At 38.4% G+C, this 20,801-nt stretch overlaps 3 protein-coding genes and 2 pseudogenes across 3 annotated transcripts; 1 reads left to right on the top strand and 4 right to left on the bottom strand.

Moving 5' to 3' along the window:
• Positions 1 to 1,531: 1,531 nt before the first annotated feature.
• LOC103959636 lies at positions 1,532 to 2,011 on the bottom strand (annotated as a pseudogene).
• Positions 2,012 to 2,933: 922 nt separating this feature from the next.
• LOC103959603 (probable sugar phosphate/phosphate translocator At3g11320) lies at positions 2,934 to 5,075 on the bottom strand. Its single transcript, XM_009371955.3, has 4 exons — positions 4,610 to 5,075; positions 3,888 to 3,991; positions 3,570 to 3,798; positions 2,934 to 3,323 (listed from the first exon to the last, which is right to left on the bottom strand). The coding sequence occupies exons 1-4, from the start codon at positions 5,048 to 5,050 to the stop codon at positions 3,165 to 3,167; spliced, it is 933 nt and encodes a 310-aa protein (XP_009370230.1). The 5' UTR covers positions 5,051 to 5,075; the 3' UTR covers positions 2,934 to 3,164.
• A 4,915-nt stretch (positions 5,076 to 9,990) lies between these two features.
• LOC103959637 lies at positions 9,991 to 13,168 on the bottom strand (annotated as a pseudogene).
• A 1,447-nt stretch (positions 13,169 to 14,615) lies between these two features.
• Positions 14,616 to 16,072, bottom strand: LOC103959608 (60S ribosomal protein L35a-1). The gene is made up of 5 exons (XM_009371961.3): positions 15,918 to 16,072; positions 15,761 to 15,796; positions 15,425 to 15,653; positions 15,279 to 15,321; positions 14,616 to 14,828 (listed from the first exon to the last, which is right to left on the bottom strand). The coding sequence occupies exons 1-4, from the start codon at positions 15,947 to 15,949 to the stop codon at positions 15,280 to 15,282; spliced, it is 339 nt and encodes a 112-aa protein (XP_009370236.1). The 5' UTR covers positions 15,950 to 16,072; the 3' UTR covers positions 14,616 to 14,828; position 15,279.
• A 1,145-nt stretch (positions 16,073 to 17,217) lies between these two features.
• LOC103959624 (protein SSUH2 homolog) lies at positions 17,218 to 20,721 on the top strand. The gene is made up of 8 exons (XM_048577291.1): positions 17,218 to 17,442; positions 17,536 to 17,761; positions 18,022 to 18,091; positions 18,334 to 18,355; positions 18,714 to 19,043; positions 19,268 to 19,409; positions 19,574 to 19,699; positions 20,058 to 20,721. The coding sequence occupies exons 1-8, from the start codon at positions 17,418 to 17,420 to the stop codon at positions 20,440 to 20,442; spliced, it is 1,326 nt and encodes a 441-aa protein (XP_048433248.1). The 5' UTR covers positions 17,218 to 17,417; the 3' UTR covers positions 20,443 to 20,721.
• Positions 20,722 to 20,801: the final 80 nt, after the last annotated feature.

The following is a 20,801-nucleotide window of genomic DNA, read 5'->3' as shown; positions in this document are numbered from 1 at the left end:
ATTTTATATTTTCTAAAAATATTAAAAATCAATTAAAATCTTCTAATATTATGCATTTTCCAACTCCAAAAGAATATATTTAATATCTTGTAACAAAACTAAAATAAATTTATCTACAAAACATTCTACCCTAACTCAAGTAACAAATATATGAATGTATATAATATACCTACACGTGAGATATGAAACCTAATTAAAGGGTAGAAAAAACATAACATACCTACAAGTAAGACACATTAATCTGTGACAGGTTGATTATAAAAAAAGAATCTGTCATATAGGTAGATAAATATAATTAACCTGTAATATAGGTCAATTACAAAAATTAAAAATAAAATCTATAAATGGGGTTTAAAGTAGGAGGAAGAACGAGAAATAACAAAAAGATAAATAAAAAGAAATAAGCAAAGAGATAATTGGGAAGAAATTTGATTTTTATAATAAATCTTATCATTGAATTGAACAGATAATTATTGATAATTAAATAATTAAATATAACAAATTGGACTTATTTTAATAAACTAGACTATTCCTACTATTAGCTCAAAAAATTGGACTTATATCAAGTTTCCCCTTTTTTTTTCACCTAAAGGGTCAAAGCGCTTGTATGCTTGGTGACCAAGAAATTGGTCAAGTTCACAAAATATGCGAGAGAAGAATCGAAGATGAGGTACCAAATGAGTCGGATATCTTTCCGAGCAAGTTGCGTTGTGGTTTCGATCACGTTTTTCTCCATCAACAGGGTTGCAGGAAGTAACAGTATCGCTGCTATCGGTGCCAGGTACAACAGCAGGGTCATCGAGTCGAGTTTTTCCCAATCAATTGTAAATCGGTTAAACGCATCAGAGAAAATTCTTTATATGAGTTCTTTGTGGGCCCAAGCCCAACAGGAGACGGCTTATAGAATTAGGGTTTTACATATATAAACGTACAGAGCAAGCAAAGCCACAACCATCTCTCGCATATTTCCATTCCAATTTTTTGTTTATTTAAAGTATTGAATTTGAATTAAATTTTTATGTTCTTATTACATTGAAAATTCGTCAGGGTTTTGGTATTTTTTTTTCTTCAGGAGTAAAATGTCGTTCGACTTCCCTGAACTATTATCCTAGTTGAAATTGACCTCATGAATTATTTTTTTGATAAATTAACCCCTTAAACTATTTGAAATTAGTCAATTAACCTCTCACCGCCAGATTAGATGGAATTTCATCCACTGTACCATCAAATACTAGTATGTTACCATCATGTGATTCACTTTTGAGTGTAAAGTCGTGTTAGTGTTGATAGATACAAAGCATAATAAGAAAATCAATTAATCTCTCTTGCTGAAATAAGAAAATCAACACGATGGATACAAAGCATAACATGTATAACAAAATGATCGAAGGCGTTGAATTGAAGGTTGTCGATTTTATTAATCTTAAGCCGTATATATGCATGGGCATTTGAAACTCTCGTATCAATATTTGTGTCGGTCATGTTTGTCGTGTTCATTTTCCAAAATTAGCAAAAAGGACTTGTAATTTATTTAACCAATAATTCTCATATAAATTTGGATTACCCCACTAGCAATGATGACACCTGCAACAACAGGAATGAGGGCGGTGTAAGTAAGCAAAGCCTCCCTCTTCTTGATGATCGAAAATGCGAAAACGGCGGTAAAGAAGGTGTTGGTGGCGCCGATGGGTTCATTAAACGACAAAGGGAGGTACTTCAACGACACATTCCCGCAAACGACGCAGAAGCAGAAAACGACACTGAGCCCGGAGATCTTGGCGAGCTGAACCTTGGACGTCACCCTCTGCAGTGGGACCACCTCCATCAGAACTATGACGGCGTAGCTGAGCACAGTGCACGCCGCCATGTGGCAGAGGGTGAGGAAAATTGGAAACTAAAAGCCGTAATTCGTAAGCAAGTACTTGTTGAGAAGAAGGACGCCGATGTTGGAGCCGTACCATGCAGCGACCATCCCCGTCCATGGGATGGTTGATGGTTGTTTTTCTGTCATCGGACGGTTGATGTTGCGACGTGTTAATCATGTAGATTGATGCTTTTTATGTTTTTTCAGGTGAGTGTTAGCTTGAACTGTTGAAATATGGTGGGAGACTGAATACGCACCGTTTTTTACAACATTTTGGCTTGTACTTTGTGGGGAGGAACTTGCACTCTTTAAGCAAGCAGAGAGGATGTTAAACCTAATCACATTGTAATTAACTTCTAATTATTATTAAGAATTTCAGACGTGGATTACTGGCCTCGGATATTTCTTAAAGACAACGTTAAGCTGGAAACTTTGGTTTGGTTTTCCGATTAGGACTTGTTTTTCATTTGGTGTTTAGTGTTAGGGCAAATGGATGGTACTTGATTAGTGAGCGTGCACCAATTTGCTGTATTTGGCTACAATGCCAGTAATTTGAAATTGTTTTTTCCAGCCAAAAGTGAGAGAATGAAGTATACAAAAACACAACAAGCTATCGACATAATTACTAGATTCATCCCTTTACTGCATACCAAACTAAGGGTAAGGCTGCTACAGTAGATGCTCCCCACCGATCCCTACGAGGAGCCTTGTTGGCTTGGGGTTGGTTGTAGTCAGAAACTGTAAAATGGTAATGTCTCCATTGAATAGTACAGAATTATAAATATCTAAGAGCGCACTTCACACTACCTTTGTGTATTGTTGCACTCTGCATGTGGAATGCATAATGTAGTGGTACACAAATAAAATTTGTGAGGGTGCAAATCGCACTAGATAATCCAACACAAGGCTTATTTGAGGAATTCCAACGGTGAAGATTCATTATTCTTACCATTGTAATTAGAAAAGAATTATTCACACATACATCTTTTGCTTCCCTCAGAAAATTGCACTTTGCTATACCCAACTCGACTCCTAGAAAAAAAAAAAAAATGCAAACTCTGTCCCAAAATCAGTGAAAATCAATGGTTTTTCACACCACCTGTATATTGCTGCTGATGAACTACAACCGAGCTATTTTGTTTTTCTTGGAAAATGTCCATTGTAATTACAACGGTACTTCTGTTTTAAACGTTGAAAGAAATTATATGTTTCTAAATTCGAATCACCCCACACGCATTGGGGGTAGACAAAAATAAAATAAAAATGGGCAAAAATGGGGGCATTGGCCCAAACATTTGCCCTAGAGATGGATTGAAGTATACCTCTTCTTGGCTTCACTGTACAAAATAACTCCAAGGACAGTGAGTGCATAACCCACCATCCCTATGAATGACACTGGATTTTTAAATATCAAAATTGAAACCACCACAGCAACTGCCCCTTTTGCATTCCCTAGCACCTGTTTTTAAAAACGACCAATTATAAAGTTATAAACTTAAAACCCTAGGTGTCAAAATGAGGAGAATATCTTACATGCAACTGAGATATTAAAATGTCAGTATCCTAAATCAATAATGTGTTACCAAGTGAGCAAGTTAAGGCACACAACATCATGTGATAATGGAACACCGTCACTTTGACAATTCTATTTGCGTGTAAGTTTTTCTCGTCTTGTGCAGAAGGAGAGGTACTAAGAAATTATTACCTGAAGGGTCAAAGCACTTGTATGCTTGGTGACCAAGAAATTGGTCAAGTTGACGAAATACGCCAATGAAGAATTGAAGAAGAGGTACCAAATAAGTTTGATATCTTTTCGAGCAAGTTCGATTGTGATTCCGACCACATTCTCCTCCATCAACAGGGTTGCAGGAAGCAAGAACACCACCGCTATTGGCGCCATGTACAACAGCAGGTTCATAGAGTTCAGTTTTTCACTGGAAAAAACAAATAGTTTGAATCTTCAAGTCTTCTTATATACCATACAAATTTGACAGAGAAAAAAATGAATGGAAGAAATAGTTACCCGTCAGAGGAAAGCAAAATTTCTTGAAGCACCGATTTGAATGCCCTTGCAGCTGTAGCTGTAATACACATAACAAACCCGAAAAGATGGAAGCTTGGTTCTCCCTGCAACCAATAACAGTTTGTGTGAAACAGATGATAACTCTTCAAACAAAATTTAATTGTGGTAGCCTGGTAGGAATTATAATATTTCCTATAGAAACCACTTAGGCTCATAAACGCTTCTACTACATTAGAAACGCGTAAAAAAATGTAACGAAAATTAAAACATTCCTGAAAGCATGTGCTTATTTTAGAAATACTCTCGCATATGTTTTTCCAATTCATAAGCATTTTTAACTTTTCTCTAGTTAAATGGGAACACTAGTTTTCTCGGTGATCTAAAATCACTTTTAATATTATTCTAAAATCAGTTCCAAACATTGCCCTAAGAATAGAACAAAAATAGTCTCCTAACTACACAAAAGAAGAAAAAAAGGGGCGCATTCTTAATTTTTCATCATATGTAATGATATGATATTTTATAGGTAACATAATATTACGTTGTCACACTGTCAAATAGTCTAACATGTTATATTGTTGAATTATAAGATTTGTATCCGCTTGTCATATTAACAGATGAACAACCTAACATATTTGTTAGAAAGTCTAACAAAACGACATTTTTCATCAAATTATCAGAAAAGAACATAGATGAAAAAAGGAGGAAAAAAATTAGATTACCCCACTAGCAACGATGACACCTGCAACAACAGGAATGAGTGCGGCATAAGTGAGCGACGCCTCCCTTTTCTTGATGATCAAAAACGAGAAAACGGCAGTGAAAAAGGGGGTGGTGGCGCCGACGGCCTGATTAAACGACACGGGAAGGTACTTGAGCGACACGTTACCGCAAACGACGGAGAAGCAGAAAACGACACTGAGCCCGGAGATCTTGGCGAACTGAACCTTTGACTTCACGCTCTGCAGTGGGGTCACCTTCATCACAGCTATGGCGACGTAGCTGAGCACCGAACAAGCCGTCATGTGGGAGAGCGTCAGAAAAATCGGAAACCGGAAGCCGTAGTTCGTGAGCAGGTACTTGTTCAGAAGCAGGACACCGATGTTGGAGCCGTACCAGGCGGCGACCATCCCGACCGTCGTCCATTGGATCGCCGCCGACATCGGTTTTTGCGTGCTACGTTTTTCGTAATCGAATCGGATCGAATTGAACACAATTGAAGAACGCGAAGGGATGTAATGCGAGTGCTTTGGGACTCGTACGTTGTCGTAACGGTAAACGGGTCATGCCGGTTTCATGGTTTGTCGGGGCCCACAGTTGGTGGGACCGTTTGCTGTTGGTGTTTTTTCTGTTTCTTTCAATCGGACGGTCGGTGTTAATCACATTGTAATTAACTCGCGATTGTGATTAAAGATGTCGACTGGCCGCCTCGGATATTCCGTAAAGAAAACGTTGAGCCGGCTACTTTTGATTTGGTTTTCGATTCGGAATTGTGTCGTTTGGTGGTTACTGTTAGGCAAAGCGTCGTTAGTTAGTTTATCTTCACCAATTTGCTCCAAACTTTGTTCTGTATTTGGCTAAAATGCATATAACAAAGAAGGGAAATTTGAAACTGTAAAATTGTAATTTCTCCGTTGACTAAGACATTAGATATCGCGGAGTAGTATTCCCGCTGCCACAATGTACTGCTAAACTCTGTGTAGAGTATAACAATACAAGGAAGCCTTGTGGGAACGTCAATGGCATTGGCGCTCCCCTTATACATAATCTAAAGTGGTGAAAGTGTGCCTTCCGGCAGCATGTCCACCAGCCTGTGGTAATACAAAGGAAGTTTTAACGAAAAGCCCACGGTACTGTTCACTTTAACGAAAAACCACATTTTTACACTAAAAAGTCAATCCTAGTACTATTCACTTTATCCTTTATTTTGTCCTTATCATTAAAACTCAAAGTTTTCAAGCCATTTTTATTAGTTTTCCTTAATACAAAAGCACTAGAAGAACATGTGAAATGGCAAATGGACCAAATAAACTCTTTGAGGCACCAAAATGGCTAATCCTATAGACATCGAAAGATGCACTTTTTGGGTCGTCCATTTAATAGTTGCATAGCTCCGAGGGCTAAGTTTTTTAGGCCGTGATGACTTAAACTTCAAGCAAAAATCATCGTCATCATAGGTCGGAACCCATGTCTTTATGTTCTTCGGCAGAATCTCAGCCAATGCAAATGTGACTTCTATCAGGAGGTCATTCCTTGGGCAAGCAGACCAAAAGGTGACTGGAACCGTGTTGCCCCTATTGAAGGTGGAATTTAAAGGTACTTCAGTTTTGATCGAACCTTGTAAGAATTGAATTTTACGGATTAATTTTCATTGTATTGCATAACTGAAATATATATACAAGATACAATTCTTGTTCTATAAGGAAACAATAAACAATAAAGGACACACACATATATTCTTCCTAATAAAGGATTCCTAATATTTACAACATAGTTACATACCCTTTAATTACTACTCACGGCAACACTCCCCCTCAAGTTGGAGCATAGATATCACACATGCCCAACTTGACAACTGAATCACCAAAAGATCTACTACACACGGCATGAGTGAGGATATCCGCAAGCTGCTCTTCCGAGTTCACAAACGGTATTGACACAATCTTCTTCTCAAGCTTTTCCTTAATAAAATGACGATCAACCTCCACATGCTTTGTTTTGTCATGTTGTACCGAGTTCTCTGCAATCTCCCGTGCGGATTTATTATCACAATACAAGCTTATGGCCTCTTTTGCTTTGAAACCTAGACCCCTAAGTAACTTACATAACCAAAGAACTTCACATACTCCATGTGCCATACCTCTGAATTCGGCCTCAGCTGAAGACCTTGACACCACATTTTGCTTCTTGCTCCTCTAAGTAACTAGATTTCCACCAACAAACGTAAAGTATCCAAAAGTAGAGCACCTATCAGTCACATCACCTACCCAATCAGTATCAGTAAATCCTTCAATCCTCAGATGACCGAAATTTTTATATCAAATTCCTTTTCTCGGAGCTGACTTCAGATAAGCTAAAATCCGTATAATAGCTGCCATATGATCCACACTCGGTGAGTGCATAAACTGACTCACTACACTCACCGCATAGGCTATATCTGGATGGGTATAGGCTAAATAAATTAGTCTTTCTACCAGCCTCTGAGATGCCTTTATCTACTGGTTCTTGATTCGGATAAATTCCCAAGTAATGTTTCTCCACAATGGGAGTATCCATGGGTTTACACCCAAGCATACATGTTTCCTTCAATAAATCCAGAACAAATTTTCGTTGAGACAAGAAAATACCTTTGGATGAACGAGTAATTTCAACTCCAAGAAAAAACTTTAAGTCACCTAAACTCTTCATCTCAAACTCGGCATAAAGATTCTTCTTCAGTTTGACAATCTCATCTGAATCATCACCTGTTATTATCATATCATCTACATAAATAATCAAGGCTGTTACTTTACCATTTCTTCGCTTCACAAATAAAGTATGAACAGAATGACTTTGATAATATCCATTCTTTCTCATGGCCTGGGTGAACCTCCCAAACCATGCACGAGGTGATTGCTTAAGCTCATAAAGTGACTTTCGCAATCGGCACACTCTCGATTTTTCTCCATTATTATACCCTGGAGGGAAATCCATATACACTTGTTCCTCTAGATGTCCATGAAGAAACACATTTTTTACATCAAACTGTTTCAGTGGCCAATTCAAATTTGCCGCTAATGAGATAAGGACTCTACCGTATTCATCTTAGCCATGAGAGAGAAAGTTTCCTAATAATCAACTCCGTATGTTTGAGTATACCCTTTCGCCACCAACCTTGCTTTATACTTGTTGAGTGATCCTTCAGCCTTGTATTTAACTGTAAAAACCAATCGGCACCCAACTGGCTTTTTTCCTTTCAGCAACTTAACTACTTCCCATGTATTATTTTTCTGCAATGCCCTCATCTCTTCATCCATTGCTTTGGTCCATTCTCGACTCTTCAAAGCTTCTTCTACTCGAGTTGGTACTTGAACTTAATCCACATTATTCACCCAAGCTTGACGTTCGGATGAAAGGTTTTTATAGGACACATAATTGGCTATAGGATACTTCACTTTTCCCTTCGGAGAGAACCTGTCAGGAGGTACACCACGATTTTGCATTGGTGGCAATTTATATGTACTTATAACATTATTAGTTACATGAGTATCACTAGTGCTTACCTCAGGGATATCCAAAAATGATGTATTGGACAGCGGCACTATTGAGCTAGAGAGAAGAGAAGAAGCTTCAGCAACAGCTGGCTGACCATCAGTGCACTCCTCTTCGGCAACACCAACACACGAACTGGCAGCATCTTCTTCGGTGAGAAACTGCTGACCACTTGTAGTAGGTTCGGTGAAAAACTGCTGACCACTCACAACAGGCTCGGTGGGAGGAGACTGAGCATCAACTGCATCACTCGGCACGGCACCGTGTACTCCCCCTGAAACCGTTACCTCTTGTACATCCAACCATTCAAAAACACCATCAAGATCACAACTTGAATTCTCCCCCTTATGATCGAAGAGTGGTGATACGGGAGCATAAAAATATTCTGACTCAGAGAAAGTCACATCCATGGTTATATACATGTGGCGAGTTGCAGGGTGGTAACACTTGTAACCTTTCTGGTGGGATGCAAAACCCATAAGGACACACTGAAGAGCACAAAGATCCAATTTACTACGATGAATCTTGTGAAAATGAACATAAGCAACGCATCCAAACACTCAAGGAGTGAGAGTATTGGTAGAAACAACCGGAACATGTTTCGTCAACACTTGGAGTGGAGTACGAAATTCTTCAACTCGGGATGGCATACGATTTATAACATACACAGCATAGGTGATGGTGTCTGGCCAAAAACTCTTGGGCACTAACCTACCAATAAGCAATGCACGAGCAGTTTCCAAAATATGACGGTTTTTTCTCCCAACTACCCCATTTTGTTGTGGGGTATACGACCACGTTGTCTCATGAAGAATAACTTGATCACGGAAAAAAGTAGATAGCTCAAAGTTAACATATTCTCCTTCATTATCAGTACGAAGAACCTTAATAACAGAGGAGTATTGTGTAGCCACCATCTGAGAGAAAGACCGAATAATCATACTAACATCACTTTTATGTTTCAACAGATAAACCCATGTCATACGAGTGCAATCATCAACAAACGTAATAAACCATTTAATTCCTAAGCCTAAGTAGTACTAATAGGAGAAGGCCCCCACACATCAGAGTGTACTAGCGCAAATGGAGAAGATGTTCTATTCATACTTGGAGGGAATGAAGCACGACGACTTTTGGCTAAAATATATACTTCACATTTCAATTATGAGTCTTCAATACCATTGAACAAATCAGGTAATATATGTTTCAAATAACCAAACGATGCATGCCCCAAATGACGATGCAATAACAATACCTTCTGTAGATTACTATTATGTGACGCATGAACCAAATTAGCTCTTCTAGGAACCACGTCATCCACATAATATAGACCCTCTCTCTTAGTGCCACGCCCAATGATCTTTTTTTTTCTGAATATCTTGAAGCAAGCAAAATGAAGGATACATTAATACAACACAATCCAATTGTTCAGTGACTTAAGGTACAAACAATAAGTGATGGGACAATGATGGAACCAATAAACAATTATGTAAGGGAAGAGAGGGTGTAAGAGACACTATTCCCGCTCCAACAACAACAGCAGTAGAACCATTGGCAGTTGCCACATACTTTCTATGAAGACGTGTCATAGATTGAAATACGGTTTTATCATACGTCATATGATCTGTTGCACCGGAATCCAAAATCCAACCTATATTCACCATTGTAATAACTCACAAGACACTAATACACAGCAATCACAACACCACACCAATTACAGAACCACACGCTACAAGGAAAAAACAAGCAGTAGCACTTCAAAGACAAAAAAAAAATTTGGACTGCACGTTGCAATTCAAGCAGCAGCCAATCCTCTTTTTTTTTTTTTCCCTTTTTTTTTTATTATCAACACTAGCAGCAAATCCTTTTGTCCCTTTTATTTCTCTTTTGATCAACATAGCACGAATATAGTGCTAAATAGCACAATTAACAGCGCTGCAATAAGCAGTAGAGCACGGCACGATGATACCAGCAATTACCCTTCTCGGCACAGCACATTACACACACGTACACAGCCCGCAATCAAGTTTGCTGCAGGGATGCAGCGACACCAACTGAAGACCTGATATGAGTTTTGTTCCCCTTTGACAGTAATGATACAGCACACACGGGCAGCAATCTTGGCTTGCTGTAGGATGCGGCAAAGACCACAGACTTGCCGAATATGTTTGTATTTTTTTTCTTGGTTTCACATTAGCAGCGGTACGGTGGAGCCTTAGGGTTATGGTTGGCTCTGATGCCAAATTGAATTTTACGGCTTAATTTTCATTGTATTGCCCAACTGAAATATATATACAAGATACAATCCTTATTCTATAAGGAAACAATAAACAATAAAGGACACACACATATATCCTTCCTAATAAAGGATTCCTAATATTTACAACATATTTACAAACCCTTTAATTACTACTCACGGCAACAGTAAGTCTGCACTTCGTACTCTTCGAAGGTGGTAACATATTGTGAAGATTTGTTAGCTCTGCAATGACTATATGGGCATTGATGTCAAACTCTATCCTACCTCCAGAGGTAAGGATCCCTTTGACGGCATCATGGAGAATATTGACGCGATGGGTGTAAACACGATACAATAGGTAAGGTTTTAGCTCAAGGTACACAGGGAATGACGAGCTGTCCAATTCGTAAAATTTTTAATAGGTAGTATTGAGGGCTGCAGAAGTGGTAGTTAGATACAGAAAATTGAACTTCAGATATTACTCCCTAGAAATTATTCAAATTGTAATGCCTTCTACCATAATTTATTCGCCGCTAACAGCGTCACAAATCTGGCATGTATCCAGTAGAAAGGTTACATACTTACTGCCCAATCATATGGTTCCTTCATCTCCCCAGTATCGAGCAGAATAGGCTTCGGACGCTGGTGATTGACCTGCTCCTGATCCGGTGCTTTCAGCACGTTCCTTACCAATCTCCAGAATGCATTACCCTACAAAAGCACAAAAGAAAACAATCATTGCAAAGTTGAGTTGTTTAACTCATCAAGATTTACGTAAAGAAGGCATAAACTTGCTCCAGAAAATTCTTACCAGGTCCTCACCCTGCTTGAAACTGAAAGCTCCAGCTCCATTAGTGGTTCCTGCAGCAAAGACAATACCCAGGGCAGTGGGGCATGTTTTTACAACTACCTCAGGCCCTCAAACTTTCTGAACTGAGACCTCAAGGCTGGAAAAATCTATGCATGCATGTCGGGATGAACCTTCCCTTTGAGCTTCTCAGTTGTCTCTAGCTTTTATGAATTGCCCTTCGCCAATTATGCAAGTACTCTCAAATTCATCGGAACTGCCAAATAAAAAAAATAGTTCAAAACCGCGTAGGTAGGATATATCAGCATGGTCCCTGGCCCCGGCCATAGCACAATTCATTTTTACCTCTCCATATGATGGGTGCATTTTTACCTATGGAGATTGTAGAAACATGTACCCTGGTCCCCGGCCAAAGCACAATTGATTTTTTCTGTTGCAGGTACTATAATTGAAATCACACGGTAGTTCCGTGTCTGTGCAGAATGCATCAATTCGGGCTTACACCAAGAACATTCAGGCTTACATCGCCACAATTCGATTCACAGAATGCAGACAAAAATTCAGGCCTTTCCGCCTTCCTCAAGGCATTCCTTGCCAGTCTTGCAGAATTCGAAAGCCATGTCACAGCTGGTCCTTGAGAAGATTGAAAGGGGGCAGTGATTGTCATCAACTCGCTGCCTTATATGCATACTATTTGTTATTAGAAAGCTGAACAGTCTACACTAAATCATGGACACAAAAATAGCTCACTTACCATTCGCATCATCGTTAAGAACTAGGCTTGAGACTCTTCTGGGGATTCTGCCAGTATCTGATCAATTGGCAAATAGGTCATCAAAACTTTTAACACCTTTCTGTTCAAACCAGTCGTCCATGAATCGTGCTGCAGCTCCTTTGTTATTGAGTTTGTACGACTCATGAAAGTTCCTTGAGACTCTTCAGCACGATTGTTGAGATAACCGCTTGGACTGCAGTTAACACCAGCATCTACCATGACAAAAGATTTAAAATAGCATCAACTAGGGAAGTTAATCAGTATTCGAAATTCTGCTTGTGGGAAGATCAAGAGTAAAAGTGGGATTACTCTCGGGTTTATTGATTTGTTGCCTACAAATCACAAAATGGTAAGCAACAGTACATAAAATGAGTGAAATTCCTTACCTTTGTTCACCAAAAACGAGCCGGGAAGAAGATTTTCTTCAGCTTGAATTATGGTTTTCTCAAAGCCATCAACAAGAACATAAAATGATTGTCTTACAGACCCAAGAGATGTCACAATATACACAACATACTGAAGGTAGCCCCCAGGCACTGAGTGGCAATCCCGCTAATTGCCACATTCTTCTGTGTAAAGGTCTCCAAACCTTGAATGGAACAAAATGAAATAAATAAATAAGTAAAAGAGAGGCAACGTACACACCAATAGAACCAGCTACAAACTTTTATTCGAAAATAGAACTTGAGCATCATAGAGCAGGCTTTTGTTTGTAAACCACACTTTAGTGTCATTTATGGACTTCTTAGGGCCCATTTTTATGTTCATAAGCGTTTATGCTAGAAGTGTTTTTATTAGAGATACGTCAAAATTTTTAGAAGAAATTCATGAAAGTACTTTCTAAAAGAGAACTTGGTCTACTAAAAACGCTTCTATGGCCGTAAAGCATTTAGCTTTATTCTAAACGTATTCAAAAGCATTTTTTGTGCATTTAACTCTTCTAAAAAGTCCCAAACAAGCTCATTTCCTAGTAGGACAACTCTAACCTTTAAACGAATATGAAAAACCTCTAGAAGAAGGGTTCTGTTTGTGTACCTTGCTTTCAATCTCTCAAGCTTTTTAATCGTGACAGCTTGGGAACCCATGCATGCATCAAGATTCACAAACACCACGCGATTCCCCTGACGTTGTTCCGCCACGATAAACTCACGAGCTCGGAGCCAGAACTGAATTCCAGATGCAATCCGCTCGTCATTTGTGTAATCCCATCACGTTAATAATCGCTTATTTTTTACGGTTAGACGTCGTCGTGGTCGATTTTCTGAAAATGAGTGAATGAAAAGGTTGAAAAGATTTGTGCTGGATTTGTTTGTGGTAGAGGACATGATTGCAAAGACGCGATGAATCTGAGAGATTAATGTGAATGCGTAACGTTGGTGGAGGAAGTGATGAACCGAGCCACTGAGCCTACCAACCATTCCCCACAACCTTGAGAGTTAAGACCCCGTCTAAATTACACTTGTTTTCTTCTGTAGGAGCCTCCTCAGTTTACAACATTGATTCGAGACAACATGGGTTGTTCTATCTAAACTCTTTCTTGTTCTAACCTCGAAAACATCGTTGGTTCAAACATAAACATCCTTTTCGAACAATCATCGATCAAACATTTGTTTGTTAGGATGATCTCTGTGCTCATCATCCCTACAAAGGCTTTAGGCAGTGAGATCAACCAAGACATGAGATACTCAACTGAATCAAAACTCATGGCTTCTCTAAACACACCATCCGAGACAGAACCGAAGAGTAATATTATGTTTTAGGGTAGTACTATATCCACCCACGCATTTTTACTTCTTATACACCTCAATTTCGGTCATCGAATTGAATGAATTCATAAAAACCAATGCCAAAAGATTAACGAGTGTGTGAGGCAAAATTAAGTGTGGATAGCACTACACTAAATCATAATGTTACTCTACAGTTCTGTCTCTGTGAAAAGTGACATCTGAAAACAGAAAATACCACTGTTCTAAAAATCTCTGCCTAGCACCGCCTAACTACTAGGCAGCTAACCATCGCCCCGATTAATGCTTAGACGTTTGAAAATTAAGAAAATGGAGCCTAGACCTGCTAAGGCGCCCGCCTAGCCCACCCCACCCAAACCCTCCTAGGTTGCTACTCACTTAAACAAAAAATAGATAGCTCTCAATTTGCATTTTTAATTTTAACAAATTTTAATAAATTGTAAGACACTTGTTGAATACTAAAATGAACATGTATTTGCTTGTATCCCCATGTTTTCATTATATTCCAATGCTTCACAATATATATAGCATTCTATTTTGTAGTTTATGATGAAATTATATATATTTTAAGTATAAACAAACATCTATTAAAACAATATTTAATGCATTTACTTAAATCCGCTTAGGCGCCCGCTTAGACCCCACCTAGCCGCTAGTCCTCAGCCCGCCGCTCGACTAGCGCCTGACATCTTTTAGAACCTTGGAAAATACTAGGAGGAATGCAAATATCACAGTGCCGGCATCAGAATGGAATGAAATAACTGAATCTAAACTCACAATTTCTCCAAACCACAGTAGTCAAGACACAGCCAAGGAGTCGCATTAAACAAAGAGAGCTCCACACATAATACTTTCAACAATATAACCTTCGTAGATCCTAAAGTCTTTTTGTTTTCTACTAAAAGCGATGTGAATAACTTGGAAATAATTCACATGGAACGCAAATAAACATAGAGTTTAACAAGAGGCATATTCAAAACTAGTAACAAGCATCTTAGTAAATGTCTTACATTCACGAGAACAAGAAGATTTTGAAAGTCTGAACACGATTCTAGATAGAGTTAAACCAAAACTTCAAATGCTCCACCTCCAATGCATTCCATCATCTACATTAGCCACGTACCTGCAAAATAGACGAATAGACGAAACAACTATCACTACACAAAACATATATGCGGAAAAAAAAAAACCTATAAACAACAGCAATGCCTGGTGGTTTGACAGTCGGCTGAGGTTCAAACACGCCGGAATGCATTAATTTTTGCATAGTTTTATCATGATAACAAGTAATAATCCAAAATACTTTTTAAATTGCGATCATTCTATTAAAGATCAGATGAACAGGATTTTCGACCAGTAAACCAAGTGAGGACTATATTCCTACCATCCATAACTATATTAATGGGTGATTGTTACCTCAAGTTCTTCTAAGCGCGAATACCAACTCGAGTAAGGATAATAAGTGCAATAATAATTGAAATCACAACGCTGCTAAAATTCTCATTGCATTTTTATAAACACCAATTAAACTTCTCAACCAGAAAAATAACACATAAATATTAAATATTAGTACCTCAAATGTTGCTGGGGTACATGAAAACCCTGACTCTAGCTCCCTGTTTAATTAGACAAAACAACGTAATCAATAAATTAAACTCTAATCAAATCGAGCTTAAGCAACAATATCAAATGAAAACATCAACAAATTGAAAACTTTACCATGGATTTCGGGGGAAGATTCGACGTAAACTTGGCGCGAACGACGCCGCTGTTCCCATGAGGCCTGGAGACCTTTCCCCAAATGCAACGGTAGTGGCTGCCGTTCGTCTTCACCTTGGCCTTGTAGATGTACGCCAGCCGCTTCCCGGCGTACCACGCCACATCCTCCTTGGTGTTCACATTCTCGATCTGAATCAGCGACGTGCTCGGGTACTGATTCGACTTGGACCTGAAGAAAAAAAAAATCCAAAACCAAAAAACCCATGTCAACAAAACCCATTGCCAAACACTCCCTTAGCTCCAAAACCCATATCAGAAAACCTCCATTTTTAGTACCTCTTGTATCCCAGGACGGTACCTCGGACATACAGTCTGCGAAAAAAATAATATTAAAAAATCAGAAAAAAATGATGGAAATTTTAATATTATAAAGTTATAAAATGGTTGGAGAAATTAACAAGGAATTGGTTTCAAAGATGGGGTTTTTGGGGACCTGATGCGCTCTCCTTGACGTCCCTTCACCATTTTCGAATGGAGCTCTGTGTGTCTCTGGTGGCTGCTGCTGTGTTGAGAAGACGGAAACCCTAGCAGAAAGGCGAGGAGGATGAGTGAGAGGCTTATATACGGCAGGAGGAGTTGTATGGTGTGAGTGCGTGGACTGTTTGATTAGTAAGCTTGGCTACTGTTATACTTGGGCCTATTGGGCATAGGCCGAAGACAAACCCACTACTGGTGTATCTATTTTGTTTCTACACTGAAAAATTTAGTTTGACTTGTTTTATTGCTCATTTGGATGTGCTTTTAAAATAACTGAAAGTGTTTTTAGAAAAAATTGATTTTTGGGTTCCAAAAGCACTTTAAGTGCTTTCTACAAGAAATACCAATTATATGCTTCTTTCATGAAGCACTTTACGTGCTTTTCCAGGATTTACTAACATTTTTACTAAGGATTGTTTCAAAAACTTTCAGTCATTTTAAAAACACATCCAAACAAGCTTTTAATTTTTGGGATTTTGTTGCTTGAGAAAACACTTCTAATCATATGCACTCTGCTTTGACAAATAATTCACAAAATTTATTATAATTTCAAGTGATTTCAACGAAAATATTTGGAGTGTTTCCAGAAGTAGCATTTAACAAGTGTATTCTATAAGTCATTTTTATGAATAAAACACGCTTTTAAAGTAATCCTGTCAAACAGAGCCAAAATGTTTTTTTTAGCTGTACAAAAATAATCCCAAACATGGAATTGAAAGTGTGTATAGTCTAAATAATTTGAATGCATTTCCAACAATGGTTGACATAAAAAGTTAACTTTTTTGTTGTTTTTAATAGCACTTGATATGTAAATGGTGGATTGCTCTAGTGGTTCAAAAAAAATTCTCATCAACCCATTATGTTTCAAGTTCTCTCTACCCTCATCTTAGTGTAGATTAATGTAGAATATCAATTGTACTAAAAAAAAAACACTTAATTCTAACCCAAATTTGTGGCATACTAAAAATCAAGCACCAGTACTGATTTGGTATTGATGTGCTTTGAAGAAAAAAAAAGTTGATTCTGCTGTGTTGTGAGAATAAGCTCATTTTTGCTACTTCAAGTTTTCAGTTTTTTTTTTCACCTAAAACAGTGAAAATAAACTGTTTTTAAATGTTTAACAAACACATTTTTAAACTAAACATTTTTTTTATACTTATTTTTTATAATCAAACCAGTACTAACTCACTCTCATCCAAATTTGTTAGAAACTTAAGTATGTAATCAAGATCGTAATTTTACATATAGCCCTCCTCACCCGAGTTTGAAAGCTGCCCCACCCCTTTCCCTCCTCGCCTACGAGTCCAAGACAAACCGATCTATCTAAAAAAATTTGGTTTGACATTGACTCGATTCAATTGCTGCCTTACTGGCGAAGCCAATGCCATATTATAATTAGCACACCGATCTCCACTTCTCTCTTCCTCTCCACTCTCTCACGCACACCCACACTGCAATGGAGGAGCCTCTGCTTTCATCAGGTACATTTCAACTCATCAAATGATTGACTGATTGTGTTGCGTTTGGTTTTCGTTTTTGTTAATGGGTTTTGTTTTTTTGGTCATTTGGTGAAGAGAGAAACGGTGAATTGGGAGAGAAGGGGAGTGAGAAATGGAGCTCGTACCAGTACGTGGGAAGAGCTGGGTCGGTGATTCCGACGGCGGCGTTGGCCGGGACTGAAGTCAGCGTGGAGGAGATACGGTCGGCGGCTACTTATTCCGACCACTACCCGCCTTCTCTTCGTGCTGCTTTGGTTAGTCCGCAGGAGCCTGATCCTTCTGGTGTGCAAATTTGTGTTTTGTGATGTTTTCGATATGGGTTTTGCGTCATTTGTGACATTTAGGTGAGCTTAGTTGAAAAAATTAAAACTTTTGAGTTTTATCTTCTGTTTGGCTGCTGAGAAATTGGGGGTAGAGACCAATGTTTAAATTTTATGATTTTTAGCTTCTCAATTGTTTCGAGATTTCGGATTTCCTCTAGAACTATACTGCTGAGTTCATTACATAAAGTGTTGGGTTGACTACTTTTTCCTTTTTGTTTTATTGTCTTGTTGGTAAAAGGAGGATTACAAAGTTGGGCTTACTTTCTAGTTATGAATCTCTGCTGTTTGCCATTGCTCTGTCATCAGATGTATTTGAACTGATCTTGTTTTTAAATTGGCCGGTTGAATGGGCCACACATTTACCACTTCCTGCTTACTTATTGTTCATATTGGTTCAATTATCTTTTTGAAACTAATGAACAAAATGCCCGTTTATGATATTGAAGTTCAGACCATGAGCCAAGTAGATTGCAGGTGAAAATGTGATGGATACTAGATTACATATTTTCATTGTATCAAAGTAAATACAAAAATATGATTTGGGTTCAAGGGGACTCTTCTTAAAGATATAGGTACTAGATTCTTGTCATTGTATAAAGGGAAATTCAAAAACATGTTGAGGATCACAGGAGCTTTTCAAGTAATATGTGCCAGGTTCAGACATTGTCATTCTATAACCTTTTTTGTACGTGGATTGCTCCTTGTCATTTTGTCAAACAGGTTTACTTTAACTAGTCTTGCCCTAACCTCTTCTCTCTTGCTCTCTTAGAAGATTTTCGCATATTTTTTTTTCCTACATACATGCATAAAAATCTATATTTAGCATTTTACCCTCTGCATATAGTCTGCGGTAATCTGTTATGGTATTTTCCTCAAGTTCAACATTGTTGTGTCAAAAATATTCTGTTAAACTGAATGTTTACGTATAAGCAATACCAGATGAAGTGGAGATACGAGAGTTGCTTATTGATCATGTTGGCCATAGATGCTGTTGGGGAAGTCATCCTGCACGGACCTGGAAGATCGAAAAAGTAGAAGATTGCAACCTTTATGTGGGAACACTAGATACTTTCATTGAAGAAAGGGAAACCATAAGAGAAACACAGCCATATCTTGGTGGCAGTATTGATGGAAAAGATAAGGGACCAGAACTTGGAATCTGGGCATTGGATTTAAAGTCTCAGTTTCCTGTTATATTCATACCCCATCATGAATCACGGGCAATAATTCCGCATTCTGAGTCCATTGAAAAATGTTCAGGCAAGACTTTTGGAATTGCGGAGTTTGAACTTTGGACTTAATAATTGTTTCACCTTGTATTTGTATAATTCTCTGAGATTATTTTGTAAGTACCTTCTTATTTTTTGATATATTTCTTGTGTGGTAATTTATGAGTTTCTTCTTGACAGAAAATCATTCCCATACCTTTAATGATAGAATCTATTGTTATTGAAGTCTGACAAAATGTTCAAAAGGAATTGCAGGTTGTGGAGGAAGAGGAGATATTGTGTGTCCTAAATGCAATGCAAATCAAGAACCTGGATTCTACAAAGAAAATCAGATGGCTCAGTGTTCTGCTTGTTATGGAAGGGGTTTAATTGCTCATAAAGATGGATCTGATTCAATGTGAGATGCTTATGTTTTCCCCGTCTAGTTATAAATAAAATCGTGCTCTAATCTGGTTTCAAGCTATAATATGAGGACTATCCAATATCACCTTCTTATGCATCATTCACAGATTTAGATTTTTACTGTATCTCACTTATATATATATGTATGTGTCTATGCAGATGTGGGAGTTGCAATGGTAAGGGAAAGATCCCCTGTGCAAGTTGTGGATCTCGTGGTTTAATAAGATGTTTGACATGCCAAGGGAGTGGTTCTCTTTTGACACACAAAGTTGCTGTTGTTAAATGGTATGTATGTTAGTTTGGCGATAATATTTCCATATGACATGGCATAAAAGCCAGATTACCACTTTTCATTTTTCAAGTTACCATCATTTCTCTTACCATTTTGAGAAATTTCTCATACGTGTCTTTTGAAATGGTTTGTGGTTGGGAGATGATGTAAATTGTACAAGTTACAGACAGGAGCGTGCACATGTGCACTCGAACATGCATTCGTCTGAATGCTGGTTGCGTGGACAAAAAAGCATCCACACTCTCACATTTGTACTGCACCTTTCAAGTTTTATTTTTCTCCATCTTCTGCTTATGTAAATCATCCTGTATGAAAATGTATTATGAAGTAAAACTCTTAATTCTGTTTCAGGAAGACACTTTCAACCAGAAAGGTGAGCGCGGCAAGCGGAGCAGCATCTGTGCCAGATGATGTTTTCCACAGAGCGAAAGGAGTCCAGTTGTGCAACACTCAGGCATACCCGTGCAGTTCAGCCTTCTTTGCCGACTCTTTCTTTCTTAACCAGTTCTCCTCCGAAGTCATTGCAGACAGAGCTCCTGTACCTCTCACTGCAAGGGTGATTAGTGAGAGGCATACCATCTCTGTTGTGCCGGTGACACGCGTCACCATGGCTCATCGCAGTCGGTTGTTCAGCTTCTATATCATCGGGTTTAGCAGGGAGGTGTACTTAAAGGACTACTATCCACCCAGGTTTTGCTGGGGGTTGTGCCCTTGCTTGGAGTGGTTGAAGTTGTAAAGTGGAAGATTGTCATCTTCAAGAGTGAAACGGTTATAATATTTTGTGCACACGAGTATATAGTGGCGGCCGGTAGCCTTTGGTCAAAGAAAGGCCTTAGATTCGATTCACACAATTGCAACGACGATATATTGTTGTAAAGGGTATGAAACTAAGTTTTGCTCCATTGTGATTTGTTGTGGACGAGTTATCGCTCCATTGTAAAAGTATGTTTACAAATAGATTTATATCATTTGTTATATAAGAAAATAAAATGAATAATATTATTGTGGTTTATAATGTTGATGAGGTTTTGTCAAGTTCTTGAATGCTTTTGGAAACGAAAGTTGGCCAAACTCTTTTTGTGAAATTTTGTGCCA

Source organism: the organism of the source record quoted next, unplaced genomic scaffold (genome assembly GCF_019419815.1).
Source record: "Pyrus x bretschneideri cultivar Hongxiangsu unplaced genomic scaffold, Pyrus_bretschneideri_v1 Contig11, whole genome shotgun sequence".
NCBI lineage: Eukaryota > Viridiplantae > Streptophyta > Magnoliopsida > Rosales > Rosaceae > Pyrus > Pyrus x bretschneideri.
Note: the sequence above shows the minus strand (reverse complement) of the source record. Positions and strands in the feature narration are given on the sequence as shown.